The sequence below is a fragment of the Convolutriloba macropyga genome, chromosome 3, assembly GCF_964194025.1.
Source record: "Convolutriloba macropyga chromosome 3, txConMacr16.3, whole genome shotgun sequence".
Classification (NCBI taxonomy): domain Eukaryota; kingdom Metazoa; phylum Xenacoelomorpha; order Acoela; family Convolutidae; genus Convolutriloba; species Convolutriloba macropyga.
Genome location: NC_134470.1, coordinates 9,863,912 through 9,881,485, shown reverse-complemented (window position 1 = coordinate 9,881,485; position 17,574 = coordinate 9,863,912). Strand labels below are relative to the sequence as shown.

Here is a 17,574-nt window from a genome sequence, read left to right as displayed (position 1 = left end):
GTTTTGTTCGATTTAATTCGATAATTATACAAAATGCTTCGATGTTGTTTTTTAATTTTTGAAGAACTTAACTCAACAATTGGTCTAATTCGCAATCATATCAAACACTTGGGTGGCTTATTTGAGTGCGTGGCAAACTGAGAGATGAGCTGGATATTATTATTAATTCTCACGATCAGAAATTTTTTAATTTATATTTCGGAGCTTCCTTTTTATGAAAATTTTGCATTTGTTTTCCAATGTTATTTACTGACAAACTTTTTTGTTCACGGCTCCAATGATGACAACTTTTTTTTACTTAAACATGAGGCTGCATGTAGATATTTTTTGGTTTTCAGAGAACCTAAGGGTTTTATGGCTTTGAGGAAGAGTTTTAGTAAACTTAAACTGCATTCCCTTTTTTTGCCTTCAATTGCTGTTCTTTTGCACTCTGATTACTGAGTCTAAAAATGAAAAACGGCAAATGTTTTCCTCAAGAGCTGTGAGTGAATTTGTACTATGTATTCGGTTGCTACCTTATGTCTCTTATGTCATTGAGTGTATTTGTTTTAAGAAAATTTCAGTGATTTTTTGAACTTGTCACTTTTTTATATTGTTGTAGTCATTTTTTTATTTATACTCAGTAAATACAGGTCAAATTTTCTTCCTTTTAAAATACAAACTAATTTTTGTTGGGTATTGTTTCAAGAGAACGTTTTCTTGTTTTTGGTACTACTAATTTTCATACAAAATTTTGTGATTTTTGTGCACAATTGTCCATTTTTGCTTTTGTTTTTGTTTCTTTTGTAAATTGTCTTATTGCGTAATAATCCAATTGAAAAAGCATTACAAAATGTTCAACTGAACGTATTTATTGTATTCTTAACACATGGTTTTAAGGGCTGCGACACCGTTTCTTGAAGATTTTGGTAGTTGTAGTTTTTTGTTTTTGCACTTACTTTGTTATTATTTTTTGTTGTCGTATGCCAAAAATCGGGTATTTAAAGGTCTCAGTGGCCAACTATAGATAAGTAATTGAACTTAGTAACTGATATCGGTATATAGCCAAAGGTTTGATTGACTTTCAAATTAAATTTCTAAAGAAAAAGATTAATAGTATTCTTCAAATTATCCCTTTGTTCTGGTTTGCGTGTTTTTTCGTATTTTACATGGTTTATTCATTTTTGTAAATCGGCCATATTACTGAGAAGTCTTTAATGTTTTGCTGAACCAAACAAGAAAGTTTCTTTTGTCTAAACGTTCTGACTGATGACTTCAGGGCTCAGATAATTTGTTTCAGAAGAATTTTGTGAAATTTAGATACTTTCAATTTTTGTGGTTCTTTTTGCTGTCTTTTTGTGATAGCCGTATCAAAAAAAGACTCTATGATAATAAAAAAGATACGCAAATGAAAATTTTGTTTTCTTGCGGTTAATATGTTATAAATTTAATGTCCTCAACACTGGTTTCGTAAAGTTATTTGTGAAATTTTTAAATGTCAGCTTGTATTTAATGTTAATTTTTAGTCTTATTATCTAATGTCGCAAAGAACAAGACAATTTTTTTCCGAGAAGTTGCGAGATAATCTGTCTAATATTTTAGTCCAAAGCATATGTTGGCTTTGAATTTTGAATATACTAGTTTTTTAAAAAATACAAAAGATTTTCGAGAATTCGCTATCTAATTTTTGTTAGATTGCGAATTCTCAAAGATCTTGATTCTTGGCACAACCATTTTTCTTAAAATATACGTAATTTTTGATTATTCGCCCCTTTGTCGTAGCTTGTTTCTCTGACCCTTTATTTTCTTTTCACAGTATCCGAATAAAGAGCGTCATTTCAATTACAATCGTCATCATTTGAAAGAAACGCAGTCGAAAATCTTTAATGTTTTTAGTGAACAGCTTAATGTTTAATTGGCTGGGACCCCGTTTTCGTGCAAATTTTTTCGTGCAAATTTTGTTCCGAAAATTTTCTCTTTGCCTTTATTTTTCGCTCTTTTTGTAGTCGTATGAGATATCCTTGATAAAGAAAGGCCTCAATCGCTCTCAAAGGGGGTATAAACGAATCTCTCAATGATTTAATTTAATGTGTAATATTTCTAATCAGCTTTAAACTAATTCTTTTCAAAAAAAGCAATGTTTTATTATAAATTGTCCTTTGCTCATTTCTTGTCAGCTTTTTACCAAGTTGCGTTGAAGAAAAGTCGCGTATTTTTTCTTATAAGGTACAGGTTAATTTTTTTTGTATAAGTTTTATTTGACGCCTTTTTGAATTGGTTATTAAAGGTTTTCAAAAAATGGACAACAAGTTTTGGTCGTAATTAGTATTGTTTATTATTATTGGTTTATATTGCCGTCTTTTCTGGTAGTCATTTTATGGTAGTCAAAGGTCTCATAGGCCTTATAAAGTAGATTGTTTTATTCATTGAGTAGTTTGTTGAACGATATGTTAATATGTTAATTTTTTTATATCTGCCTCATTTGGTAGACATTAATTAAAAAATGTAGATGAGCGGGGTCGGAAATTAATGCGCGAATGCACATTACCAAGCCTCTTTGTTTTGTCGAAAGATTTTGTCAACAAATTTAATTGCAAAGATAAAAAATTTCACCTGAGTTAAATAGAGATCTACTTCACATATTCTATTTTACAGTCTACAAAAAACCAGAAGAATCATTTCAAAATAAAAAATAATAAGCGGATATATTTGTTTCGGAAACAATCAATTTATTAATTTACGATTCTTTTTAAATAATTGAAACTTTTTGATATTAGAAAATTATTCTGTAATGTTCCAGTGTAAAGACTTGATATTCATTTTCCTCAAACTATTGATTTTTTGTATCTAACTACGTCGGAATTGTGGATTCCATTTACTCTCTTTTGATTGGTTGAATTGGTATCTTAGGTTGCTTTTTTCCTAGAAGTCATCAGAATAAGTTGAGTGCTTTTCATTTTAATGGTAAACCCAGTCAGTTCAGTTTTAATGTAATTAGCAATCATAACAGTGCCTTAAAACAGCTGCAGACTTGAGGCCACAAACATATCATTGAAAAACTTAGTGCTAATATGATTGCCTTTTCTTCACGTACAAACAGCAAAGACTAAAGTGAAATTTTTCAAACGCTTCTGATTAGGGGGTATAAATATTATCTTCAATCACGAGTTTTTATTCTTACTTGACCAAATTGGGGAGAATAGAAACACACTTTTCATGTGTGGAAAAATGAAATGGGCTGAAGATAATTGATTTGTTAAACTGTTGATCTGCTCTTTTCATAAACATAGTCATGGTAACGAGTTTAATTGTTAATTCAAAATTTGATTCCAGAGATATGTAAACATTTGTAATAAAACTTGTAAACATTTACTCTAAAAAGCGTCGTTCGTTATTAGTAATCAAAAACAACTCAAAACAGACAAAAGTAAGCTATACAGGTAGGAAAAATGTCAGAAGGGAAATGTCAGTGGCAAAAAATTGTCTGGGAGTAGAATAGGCGTAATAGAGAGATGAAAAATGACTTTTTATGATCATCCATCCTTTTGCTGCTCATTTTACCCGCTAAAGCTTTCGACAATAGCTGAAACTTTCTCTGAATTCGTTGCAAAAATCTTCTTTGCTACTAGGAAATTTTTATCCAATTGCTACTTCTAATACCACTATCATACAAAAACGAATTTATTAAATTTGTCTCATTGTGCTGCAATGCAAAACAAAATTTTGCTCTTTTTATCTCTTTGCAGGAGTTTCTCTCTGCAAGAGTTTCTCTCTACAGGCGGATGTGTAATGCTGATATGGGGGGGGGGGGGTCTTTGAATGTTTTTTTTTAATTTACACCAGGGAAAATTTGTTTTCAGTGAACGCTTTGTCCCGTGACTTTGAGATACTTAAACATGAAGGCATGAAACGGCTGATATCAGACACGAGTGACGAAGTTGTCAGTCGGTTGTTACGACGACTGAGCGGTCTGTGTCTCGTGTCCAATGAGATTGTAGATGCATCTTGTGACGCAATTTACAGGAATGGTTTGCTCGCATTGGCCAATCAGATCGCGAAAGGTGAGTCTAACCAAATCTTAAGGAATTAAAAAAAAAATAGTGTATGAACAAAACGATAGCCTCCAAAAGGAAATAACTCAGTGGAGTAAAAAATGATGCACTAGATTGATGAGATATGCCAATATTAAGAAAGCGAGTTAAAACGAACAGTAAAATCAAATAACAACAACAAACATTAATTTTATCAAAAACTATGTCCGTTTTAAAAACAAAACTTGATACCACAGTCAATATACCGTCAGATAAAACTGAAACTAAACAAAATAACTTATAAATCACCAGAAAAGATATGGGACCATTCCCAACAAAGGTTTGGTAACAATTAGACAAAAAGAACAAAAACAGTAAAGTTAAAAAAATTTCTTAATTTGAAATAATTAAATAGGTTCATTTATTCGTGCTAAGGAAGCCTTTAAGACCTGAATATGTTTTGCGTCTACAAAGAGAACGTCAAATATGAAAAAAATCACATTAATTTATTTTTCTTTTTTGTGAAAAACCGGTGTCGAAGCCAGTAAGGTCACAACGAATTCTTTAAAAAAAATTAGATTTTGTGACATCAATCCTTTTTCATGCCTTTCCCAGACATCAATAATGTCATATTTGACCTGTAATTAATGAGACTAGGTAACCAAAAACAACAAGAAAACAAAATTGCGAAGTTGAATTTTTTTTATTTTGTAAAAACAATTATTTTCAAAGTCATGGAGCCCATCAGCTATCTACTAATATCAGAAAATTATCTCAAACTTTCTTCCGTGAAAAGCCAAATGAAACTTGTCATTATGCAGGAAATTTCATACGACTGAAACGACAAAGTATAAACGACAGTTAAAGACAAAATTCAAAAAATCAGTTGAATTCTTCAGGATAGAATTGTCGAAGCCGTTAAAACCATAGTCTATATCTTTCAGCATTTTTTAATGTTCAACTGTTTTTGATTTTGAACACCAATATTGTGATATGAGAACTGTCATTATTGTGATAATGTGAAAAAACTAGAAAACGTGAAAAACTGGCAAATATCTAAAAATAAAAAAATCTGAATTCCAGTTGTATCGAAGCCAAAATTGAATAAATTCAGGCGCAAATTATATTAATTTTTAATTCAGTAGAAAGAATAAGCATTTTTTCTTTGCTGACATTAGGTTTCAATTTGGTCAATTTAAGAAAAAAATTGAACAAAAGATCATTAAGCCATTGTTTATTTAAAAATCAGTTTTTTTAAAGTCAAAACGACCAAAAGTTTCCAAGTGAAAAATCAAATGCAATAACATGTAGTTGTGTAGCCAATTGGACCTATCACTCCTGAGCTTTGATTTGATATGTTCTGTTCTTTAATTAAACAAAAAATCAGTTTCTTTTTTTAGAAAGTCAGATTGATTACAATCCGAATTCATTTTGATTTTAACAGTCCAAGATTGGTCTAAAACCAGCTTTTCTAATGCCTACCGTCCATTAGGAGCAGTTGAATTTTCGATTGTTATAGATATAGAAAATTTGTTGGTAAAAAACTCAATTTATTCTGCGTTTTTGATGATCAACTAGTAAAAATAGCAAAAAACGGCAAAATTTTAATTACAGAGCCTTCTCAACAGAAGATGAAGTAGGAATAGCCCCCTTTTGAATCAACAAAGATTGTATTAGTGTTGTTTGGGGCTGTACTTCCGGACAATTTACTGAAAGTGGACTAAAGAAGCTTACTTCGTGCTGTTTTTGCTGATAAAGGCTGAATTTTGAAATATTTAAGCAAAATTTTTCACAACAAAAATAAATCAAAATAATCAACAATAGTTCTCTGTCTTTAAAAATCAAATCAACAACACTACGTTTAAAAATGTTAACAATTTTTCGGCAAAATTGACGACAATTTAGGCAAAAATTCTAGAAAATGTGAACAAAAACAACGGAATTCACTCTATTTTTCTCAGAAGTTTGAACCTCGATAACTCCCTGTAAAAAACGGAAATAAAAAAATTTTTTAATTCCATATTCTACACTTGACGAGCATTCTGGTGATACCAATCTCTCTACGATGAATATATCGATTGGCGAAAATTGTCTGAACAAAAAAACTCATTTGAGTATATAGTTCCTCCCCCCTCAAGAGGGGTCGGAACAATAAGAGTTGGGTGTAGCTATCACACCCAAATTGAGGTCCCAGAAGGAATCAAGTATGTCCAGACCGAAGACAACCGGATAATGGGGGCGTTGTGCTTTCAAAATTACATGGTCTCGAACATGGAAAAGCGCACGAAAGTCTGAACATTAACCCACTAAAGTCTTGACATGAACGCACATAAGTCTGGACACGAACGCTCCATTTTTTAGCCTTAATACGTAAAAATCTAATACATATTTTATAGCAGTCTTACTCCAGAGTACCCACTCAATTGGCAGTCTTCAAGGCAGAAAACCTAAATTCACTTGAGTTAAAATTAAATAGCAAAACGTCGAATGCAAAAATAATTGCACCCAGACTTTTTGCGTTGTACTTAAAATCTTTACCTCTTCTGTGACATTACGACCCTCCATAAATTAATCTTTTACATCTATGAGTTGGCACATAAGGGTGTAAACCTTCCAACTATGAAGGGCGAGGAGGGTGCAGTTCTATTTATTGTTTGTGTTGTTTAGAAGGCACCCGTCGAACAGAAAACGCTGCATCAAATTTTCATTTTTTTTTTCATATTATTTCAAAGTGTAGTCGGTAAAACGATATAATCTTTCCTGGTAAGAATTGTACTTCAATTTTTAGATGTCAACCTGTCAACATAAGTGGTCAAAAAATGAGGCATGATTGTTAAAAAATGTCCACAATCTTATGGTGGTTTGAAGTTATTTCCAAATTTGAACTTTTTCCAAATTTGTTAGATCCACGTTTTGAAACAAATTGCTTCATATTTGGACGCATCTTCAAAGATTTCTAATTTTCCATGAACTTCTTGTTTTTCATTGTACATTTTTTCTAACCAAAATCTCAGTAATCTGTAGCCCTCACTTCAACAGTTACTTCTGATTCTATAACTTATCTTCACCTAATATTTAATCCTCGTTTCGAGAAGATCGTTCTTGCAAGCAAGTGCTTCTAACTCGAGAATTGAACTTAAGCCTTGAAACTTCATTAATTTTTTGTGTATTTTTCAAAATGAGAAAAATGAAAGACAGTTCCTTTTCAGAAAAGTTGATTTGAGCTACTTTTCTGATACAGAAACTGTTTTTCGTAGCAATAAAATTGAAATGTATCTATCTCCTCGCTATATTTTGAGTTTATGTTTAATCTGAAAACGTTCCCTCTTTATTTCGAAATCAATTGAAAATTGTTTCATGATATTCTCTTGCTACCAAAAACTTTAACTGAACATCTGCATTTGTTGGAATTAAATAATTTTTATGTTGCTGCTGTTTTTGTATATGACGGGTTTAATAAGCACTGCGATTTTTCGAATTAACCTGCCTGTAGAAAAATTGTTTTGGTCATTACGCCACAAACGTGGAAATCAGAAAAATTGACATGCCCATTTTTTAGTCACACAGCAAATCTTCCGTGTTGTCGTCTGATGTTCTATTAAACATATCTGACGGACTTTCAGTACACTTTAAGTGCATAAGTGTATATGAAAATCGTTGGTTGCGCTGAATTTTGGCAGGAAATTAGATAAGAGCTTTTTGTGATTTCTGCCAACTTTCAGCGCATTTCCTTCTAAACTATTTTTGTAAATATAGGCGAAGATGACAGTAAAAGAATTTCCAAGAACGAAAAGCAACTTGAGTGGAGATACGACGATGATGACGACGACGACAACAACGTAAAGAAAGGACTGAAATTTTTGTTTTGCATAATCTAGTTGTCTGTTACAAAACTATTAAATGCGTACTACTTGAATGTCGTTTTATTGAATAGATTAAACAGAATTTAAAATGTTTTTCTCGTTTTTGATGTGAATTGTTTTAGTATTTACGAAAGATGATTGGGTTTGGGTTGAGGGTTGTAAGGAAAATATTTGTCTAAGCTTCTACGTTAAATATATAGTGGCGGCAAAAAATCATTCGGAAATTTTTGTCTTTACTTGAAAACCAACATGAATTTTGTCTTCCCTTATCATTAGTAGCAAACTAACTCTGGTCCGCATATGTTCCCTCACTGTACTGTTTGCTGATTAGTACGGTAAATTAAAAAAACATTGACAATAGCTCATCTCTTTGTTGTCAAAAAAGTAGGGAGACATACCAAAAGGTACAAAAATTTCAGGCTATATCAATATGCGTTTCCTGAAAAAGATTGATCAAATTTTTTTCGTTTAATCAAATCAACGTACCTTAATGTTGTAAATAATACGAGCTGTTTTTCTTTATCACGTTAAAAAATTGGACATCTGATAAGATGCTAGAAGGTCATTCATTGAAGACAAATTTTTTTCGTTTAATCAAATCAACGTACCTTAATGTTGTAAATAATACGAGCTGTTTTTCTTTATCACGTTAAAAAATTGGACATCTGATAAGATGCTAGAAGGTCATTCATTGAAGACAAACCTTGTGTCTTATTCGTGATATATTGAAATGTGAATCTTTTAAAACCAGTTGTCGTAGGTACCTTTTCTGTTCACCACAGCAATCAACAAACTCTGTGAAAATTTTGTAAAAACTTTGCCAAAAAGCGTTATTTTATTTTAAAAATTGAATTGAACACAAACTTTTTGCCAAATTCTGCGTCCATAAGCTCAAGTTACGTTGTAAGTTTGCCAAAAACCGCTCAAATGTACGAAAAACGAGCTCTTGTCTACTCATCTTATGTTTTGCTCAGCATATTACTACTGTTGGATATTGGTATATCTCATTCCTTTCCTTAGGTTGTTGTGGTCGTCATAGTCTCGCTGAAAGTAGGCAGAAATCACGAAAAAGCTCTTAATTAGTTTCTTGCTGACATTCAGCGCAATTAACGCATACCGTGTACACTAATGCGCTTACAATACGCTGAAACCTTAACCATATGTGTTCAATATAATATCACGCGTCAGCACTGAAGAGGTGTCTATTTTTTATGTCCCTAGTAAATAGGCATGCTGATTTTTTTTGGTTTCAGAGTTTGTGACATAATGACTATGATAAGTATTTTTAGAGGAAAGTTAATTCACAAATTTTTTTCGAATCGTTTCTGATCTGCCCTAATATCTTATGTTGGATCTTTTCCGTTTGTGCCCCCCAGCTAAGCGGGCGCATATTATTTGCACCCCCCAGACGCACGTGCCATAATTTTACATAACGATTCATTATGTAATGGCACGTGCTCTGTAACTGGTGGGCGCATAACGTACTGGGGGGGGGGGGGGGGGGGGGGGCACAAAAGGTAAAGATCCCTTATGTTTTATAAATTAAGACCTTATTATGTTAAGACCTTAAAAACTCTGTACTGATAAAAGTTCTGTACTGAAATTTCTTAAATTTTGTAAAATTTGAATCCTTCGCAATAAAATCCTACTAAAATCTCATAAAATCCTAAAATATTACACAGTGATATTTTCAAAATTCTTACAGGATAAAAATTGCAGAACATTTTGTCGTCTAAGAACCTATAATCTTAAAAGAATTTTTTAGAATAAACGTTGGCGTAATTGAACCTAAACTTCGAAAAATTTTAGCCGCATCTGCTCTAGACCAGAGCTATCGTCTGTGCACCAACACAAAACAAGACAGATCTCAACCAATTCCGAACTTAAAATACTTTTGTGAACAACTGATTGACAAGACACACCTCGCTGAAGAGTGTGTAAACAGACTGGTACTGGGGCTAACCCGAGCGAGGCAGCCGGGTATTTTGAACCCAATTAGGAGGAATATTCGAGGTCAAAAAGACGACGAAGTGAAATCTCCCGAAGGTATGACATTTTGACGTTCAAAAAACTCCCCGTAATGGCGATTTTTTTGTTTTAAAATGAGCGCAATAAAAGAAAGTGTGAGGACATTTTTGTAAAGAAAAATCCGCATTTAAGAAAAACGTTTAGCTCAAGAATTTTAAAAGAATGATATTATAATCAAGCATTGATTATTGAACTAGCTTTATTAATTTGAAAGCAGTCAAAAGTTTATTGGATTAGATTTTCAATAGCATCAATTAATTATTTGTAGCTGATTTAATCAAGCTTCAAATTGTTCTGACGTGACCTTTAGAGTTTTAAATGTAACTTAAAAAGTGTCTGCAATGTTTTAAATTCTGATGTGATCAAAGTTCTGATTTTGATGAAAGTTTATTTGAAATCCGAGCGCAAGTACTTTAATTGTTTTAGGATTATTTTTTGCCTCCGACAAACTTTTCCAATTGTGAATTTAATTCCAATTGTATTGATTTAATAATTAATTGTTTTAATTAATGTATCAATTAATTGTTATTAATTGTCTTGTTTGAAAATGAGAATATTATGGCTTTAAATATCAGTTGAACTGTGAAGTTAAACTAATGAAGTTATATAAATTTCAAAGTAAAATAATAACAACTTATTAGAAAAATTGTTAGCATTTTATTGGCTTTTTAGATTACCTGACGCCGTTTAGCTCGTATCTTCATTCTATTAAACCATCTCTCTTAACGGACCCAGAATCATCAGACGTGTTTGGGCAAAATCAGCGCAAAACTGGCCCAACTCAGAAAAAAGGTTTGTTCAGTTCACGCCCTATAAAATATGGTGGCGACATTTGAAAATATTTTTTACCGAAGTTAAAACTCACATTTTTTAATTTACGTAACATACTAGAAAATAATCAGGTTTAATAATATAGGTAATATGGTAAATGTGTTAATATTAGTATGATGAAACAAACCTCACCGCACGCCACCGATGATTAAATTGGACAGTCATTACATTCATTTTCTTCTAAGATCTCGCAGAATGTTACTTTAATTCTTAATATGTTACACAAAGTTCTTAATATGTAGAGTTCGGCCAAACATTGCCAAACATACTCTGTAAAAGTTTGCTTACAATAGCCTAGAAACGGGGCCCGATTTGCGTTTTCAAAATTTCCCTGCTGATTGTGAATTTTTTGTTGCGTGTGATATGACAAATTTCTGAAAACATTGTAATTTCAGCTTTTTTAAAATTAGTTGATAATTAGTCAGCATATATTCCATTGCCTATCTTGGACTTTAGGGGACAATTTTTCTGGTCTCACGCGAGGAGAATTCTGCCTTATAGAATTTTAAGCGGTCAAACTTCCGGTATACAGAAAAGTTTCATCATGCAAGATCTATATCAGGAAAATAGCTAGTTCCAAAATTAAAATAAACATTTGAACAAGTTATAATATGCAACTTTGAAGACCCAACCTAAAGTGACAGACAAATAGTTTTTTAAACGCACAACAACATTTTTTGAGGTAACTAGCTTACTTGAAATTCGGATCTTAAATGAGACGTCTGATAGATTGTTTAAAGCAAATTGCACGAGCACTAAACATTGGTGTGTTTCAACAAATTGACTCTTGGCAAGTATTGTTTTTGGAGTGCTTAATTAAATTTTAATTGCTCGTGATGAAAGTTTGAAACAATTAGTGTGTGTGTGTAAGTGTGTGTGTGTGTGTGTGTGTGTGTGTTTTCATGAATTTTGACTGACCATTTCCCGTTTTTTAATCTCTAGTGATTTTTTCACAGTTGGCTTCTTAATCGTTGCGTGATCTGAATCGCTCTCCTTCCGAAGTTAAGTTTGTTGCTAGGATACAGGAAGTGTAATTGTAATAGCTGAGTAGATGAGGTCTCAGACTAGCAACTGATGTCTGTTGCACGTTTAGAAAGTGATCTAGGCTCCACCCCTCTGAATTTATTTGTACCGCATGTCGTGCCTGCGAGAACAATTTGTCCGACGTGAGTCGGTGTTTGTACATTTCTCTGAAAATTCTCAAAAGAAAAGCTACAGTTCTTATTATTTTCTCATTTAGAAATCATATAGTAAGATTAGGGAAAACTCAAAAATGACACACTTTGAAGCCAAAAATAATTTTCTGCTCAAAAAATTTCGAAAACACGATAAAGAGTTCTGATCTGTTTGAGTTGAACTTGATTCTTTACAGGTAATCAATGAAAAAGTGAAAGAACAATGCAACTGTGGAAAAACATAACCACCTTCATGGTTACTTTTTGCAGGGAGAGATACGTTTAGTTAAGCAAATTTTGCTTGGTATATTATTTCAGTTCATTTTTAAGGGAAATAATAAAATTATCGGTTTTCTAACAGAAACAGTAAAACTTCATCCGATTATTGAGAACTCAGATTGGTTGTCAAATTTAAGTAAACATAATTTTGCAAACATTTTTCCAAAGACAGAAATTATGAGCGTTTGACTTCAGTTTCTTTTGCATTACTTGGACTTCGGACAAATTATGTGAGAAAAATTTTTTAGTTAACTGAAAAAGTCTTTTTCACAAACACTGCTCAATCAACGATTTGTTTCATTATGCTTTATATGCATTTTGTATTTTGAATGCGATTGTATTTGTTTTCTGAATTTTTTTGAACTTCAAAACCTGCATGACATTCAACACTTTAAAAAAACTCAGCCTTTTGTCGCCCAATTTTGTTTGAATCGCTTATTTAACTTTCTTAAAACTTAGAAGTTTTGAATAGTGTTGATAACTATGCAACTTTTAAATCGGCGACTGTAATCGGGTACCGCCCAACCGACTTTCAAAACAAACTTTTGGTCGAAATCTAAAAATTTGGAGGAAAAAAAAATTTTTGGTATTCTTTGAGACCAGACAGTTATTAGAGTTCAATTGCAGCTATCTGCTCACCAAAATTTAAAAAAAACAATTTGCAGCTCAATCATTAACTCGAAAGAATTCTTCAAAGAACCAGCTCAAAGATTTGAGTCAATCATGGAAGCAAAATTGAAAGTAAGAATAAACAGTAGTTGCTCTTATTTAAGCCAAACTATTATGGAAAACCAGTGAAGACTTTAGTGGAAAGATTACTGAATTATTTCAAATTAATAGTCTTGTCACAATGATAGAGTACAAGTTGAAGTTCCATGAAGTATTAAAAAATGTACTCAAGTGGATAAAATTTCTGGCACTAAAATTTTAACTGTCGTCAGTAAAAATCCTTTACTATTGAATGCCAAAGCTATTTGTGGTCACGTGCTCTAATCATCTTTCATTGTTGAGGTCACAAAAAAGACAACTGCAGCTTTAGAAAAACAGCTCAATCGGCGAAAATTTTTCTATTTTCATTGAGGTAGCTATGTATAGTATGCAGGTATTGATATTTGTATCACATTTCTATCCGTGGATTTCTCGTTAAAAGTTTGCTGAAAATTTTAACATCTTTCTGCTGTGAAAATAAAACAACACCACAGATTGAAAAATTTGTCTTTCAATAGTTTCCTAGTTTACTCATAAATTAATAAAGCCATCCATTTCAATGCAATCAAAGAACGATGCCAAAAAAAAATTTTTTTGAATAAATATATTTTGAAGTAATATTGAGGTACCCAAAGTTTTTACGAACGATATCATTGAATACGCTTTGTTTTGGTTTCTAACAACCTTATAATGTAGTGTGAAATTCTAGCGATACATAAAGGTGACGGAAAACACTCTTTCGTTCAAAGATATACGTTCAATTCAATAAGCTACACGATAAGTCAACTAGGCAACTGTATCCAACAACGCATAAAGGCCAAAAGGCCCCTCTCAATGGCCCGGCAAATCTAGCTCGATCTTTTTTAGCAGGTATTTTGTCTGAGTCGATTTTCGACTCAGATTGGTCACCGATACGTTTTCGAAACATAAAAATATTAAGCCTAAAAAGAGCGCAATCGATTCAGTATATTAGTAGGCTCAACGAAAATTATGTTTAACGAACTTTTTCCGACCTTTCTACGTATATTAGAAGAGATTTTGTGTGCATTTAAACGGTTAAGAAATTACGTAATCCTTTCTCGCTTTGTTTACATAGCGCTTTAAATTCGTCGCTGCTCTTTTATTTAAATAGCGCATTGTTCATTTACGCGGTAACATCCTCCGGCCCGGAAGAAAATGTTGAGAGGATCGGTACAAGTTTAACGAGTGGGCGGACGAGCGATCCGGATGACGTGCGTAAGACGGCGGAGCGGGCGACGCTGTCGGAGCCGTACCGAAGTTCCTCAATCCGAGCGGTTGGATAGTAACCCCTAGGGTTGCTTTCTTCAACGATCCAAACTAAATCAACGACCTTGAGGTGCTGCTCGGCAGGCGTCTGCCACTTAGATCTACGGTTCAACGCAGGTACATACTCCTTGAGCCAACGTGCCCAAATTGCATTGGCGTATGACTGTGCACGGGCGTATCGCTTACGATGATCGAACTCGTCGACGCCAACGATAGACGGAATTCTGGTTGCTTGGTTACCGAGTAGAAAATGATTAGGTGTTATAGCGCCTAGGTCGGACGGGTCGGCGCTTACGGGCGTTAAGGGACGTGAGTTTAGTGCGTATTCAACCAGACAAAAAGTAGTGTTCAACACCTCATCTGTGAGGCGACGCGTACCGAGGATAGTGTACAGTACTCTTTTAAAACTTCGAACTAGCCTCTCCCAGATGCCAACTTGGTGTGGCGCACTGGGTGGATTGAACCTCCACTTAATGCCCTTATGTGCAAGTTCGGTGGCAATGTTAAGCGTATTCCATTTTTCCACACATTCACGGAGCTCTTTCTCCGCTCCAATGAAGTTCGTACCATTATCCGACCAAATCATAGCAGGAGTACCCCGACGGGAGACGAACCGCTCCACTCCCATTACACAAGAACTAGTGTCCATGGACGGGACAACTTCAACATGGACAGCACGAGTAGTGAGACAAGTGAAGAGAAATCCCCACCTCTTCTCGGTAGTCCGACGAACTGTGACGTAGAATGGGCCGAAGTAATCAACCCCGGTGTTGGTAAAGGGAGGAGACTGGTATGCCAGTCTCTCCTTTGGGAGGTCTGCCATGATAGGTTGAATGGTTGCTGCACGGAACTTTCTACACAACACGCAGTTTGATTTGATGGAACGCAGTGTGGAACGTAGTTTTAGGATGGCATAACGTTCCTGTACCTTTGACCTTAAGTAATCAATGCCCTGATGATGGTTCTTCAAATGAGTATGCCGCAGAAACAGTTTAACAAAAGTATGACGTGCATCCAGCACGATAGGATGCTTAGTGTCAAAGTCAATTTCCACTAGCCGTAGGAGTCGACCAGAAGAACGGATGAGACCATGAGGCCCAATAAACGGAGTAAACTGAGCAATGCGGCTGCTCTTCTTAACAGATTTGTTGTCAAGAAGATCCTTTCTTTCAGTACTAAAGGACTCTTCCTGAACCAAGTACTGGAGATGACGCTCGGCTTCGTCAAGCTCAACAGGATCGGCTATGCTGCCGTCTACGCTACGGTAACTTTCATGAGATGGTAAAAGACGGAGCACATAGGCGGTGACACGCAGTAATTTTTGATAAGAACTGAACTTATCAAACGGGATTAGATTGATACTTTGTTCCTTAGGGGGCTTGGTTACGGATGCGGCTAAAGATGAGATGGAGTCATCATCTTGTTCCTTGGTTACAACGCCGAGTTTGATGTTATCAACGACGTCAGTATTTGGCACAAAAGGGAATTGCTTAGTTCTCAAGAAGTCAGGACCCCTCACCCAGCTACTTGATTGCAAAACTTCAGCGGACATGCCACGCGTGCCAGCATCTGCCGGATTATCACAAGTGGCGACGTGGTTCCATTGGTCAACGCTGGTGTTCTCCAGGATTTCACTAACACGATTTGCAATGAAGATGGGGTGTTTGTTTGTTGAGTTTACCCACTGCAAGACGATGGTACTATCTGTCCACATAAAGACTTTATCCACAGTAACCGTTAATGCTCGACAGATTTCCCTTTTTAAACGGGCAGCGAGGAGAGCGGCTTGTAATTCCAACTTAGGAACTGTCATTACCTTCATAGGTGCAACACGGGCCTTGCCCAAGACAAACGCCAGCTCTGTTTTAATCTCCCCGGAGGTGCAAGTTACTTGAGCCCTGAGAAAACCTACTGCACTGAATACGTCTTGCGAGCTATCACCAAACATGTGGAGTTCAAGATGTTGGAATGGTCCTGAAAAGTAACTTCTCGGTATAGTGATCTCAGCTAACCGCGGCAGTTCAACACACCAGGCAAGGAATCTGTCAACTGTGTCTTTAGGTAACTCGTCATCCCAACTTTGTCCATTGACACGCCAAATGTCTTTCAAGATTAACCGAGCACCAACAGTGAACGGTGCGACAAGACCAATTGGGTCGTAGACCTTTGACACAAGACTTAGGACCAAGCGCTGTGTTAAACTTTTCGTGATGGTGCTGTTAGTACCCCTGCTCACAACCAGAGTATCGTTGTTGTGATCCCACTTAAGCCCAAGCACGTGCATTGATTCCTCCTTGGATGAAACGATGACCTTCGGTTCAGTGGATTGAGCAGACCCATCAATTCGGTCAGCCAGATCTGGTACATTGCTTACAAACTTAGTAAGCTTGAACCCACCTAGATGGAGAAGATGTACCAATTCCTTCGACCTAATGAGGGCCCTCTCGGGGGATTCCACTGAGTCCAAGTAATCGTCCATGTAGAAGTTCTCAAGGACGGCTTTCGCAGCTTCTGGGTACTCCTTAGCATTATCGCGTGCCGTGCGCTGAAGTGCGTAGTTGGCGCAGGTGGGTGAATCTTTTGCCCCAAAGATGTGGCGCGTATACTGGTGTACCACAACATTTGATGTGGGGTCCTCCCGCCACAAAAAGCGCAATGATGGTTGATCACATGGCAACACTCCAACTTGGAGGAACATTCCCTCGATGTCGGCGGATACGGCAAATGGATGTTGTCTGAACCGTAGGAGTACATAGATTAGGTTTTGTAGTAGGTCGGGTCCGGTAAGTAATGACTTATTAAGAGATGCGCCATGGAATTTTGCTGCTCCGTTTAGTACCCTACGAACCTTACCCGGCTTGTTCGGGTTAACAACCGGATGGTGTGGTAGGTACCACTCTCGTTCCGAGCGACTTTCCACCTTATGAGCATCTTTGACCCTTACTACGTAGCCTTTGTCTAAGTCCTCTTTGATGGTATTCGAGTATTTTTCCCTTAATGTCTGATCTTTCGTTAGCCGCTTTTCCAAAGACTTTAATTGAACAAGTGCTGAGAAATAATTGTTGGGCAGTTCGATGTTATCTTCAGCCCATAGCATTCCGACATCGTACCTTTTTCCATTATGCACGGTGGTGTTTTCAAGAATTTCATGCGCACGTGCATCCGAGGCGGATCGTGGGTCTACCTGCTTAAGTGCGCCGTACGACTCCATGTCGTACCAAGATTTTACCTGACTAGCGAGCTCAAAATCCTGCTCCAAATTAGCTTTGAAACAAGTCGAGACTAAACCTGAAGACGACGGTAGAGGGCCGCTTAGAACCCAACCTATGGGCAAGCGAACAGCGAAGGGCGAGGACTTCTCGTCGGCAGCGAAGTACTCTAACGGGCGGATGG

General features: G+C 35.5%; 1 protein-coding gene across 1 annotated transcript in view; it reads left to right on the top strand.

The window, feature by feature from the left end:
• LOC142335916 (uncharacterized) overlaps nt 1-10,974 on the top strand; it is a 112,649-nt gene extending 101,675 nt beyond the window's left edge. The window contains exons 10-12 of the mRNA XM_075384299.1: nt 3,840-4,040; nt 9,683-9,919; nt 10,574-10,974. Coding sequence (XP_075240414.1) covers nt 3,840-4,040; nt 9,683-9,919; nt 10,574-10,737 — 602 coding nt within the window. The 3' untranslated portion in view covers nt 10,738-10,974. The remainder of the gene's footprint in view (nt 1-3,839; nt 4,041-9,682; nt 9,920-10,573) is intronic.
• Nucleotides 10,975-17,574: the final 6,600 nt, after the last annotated feature.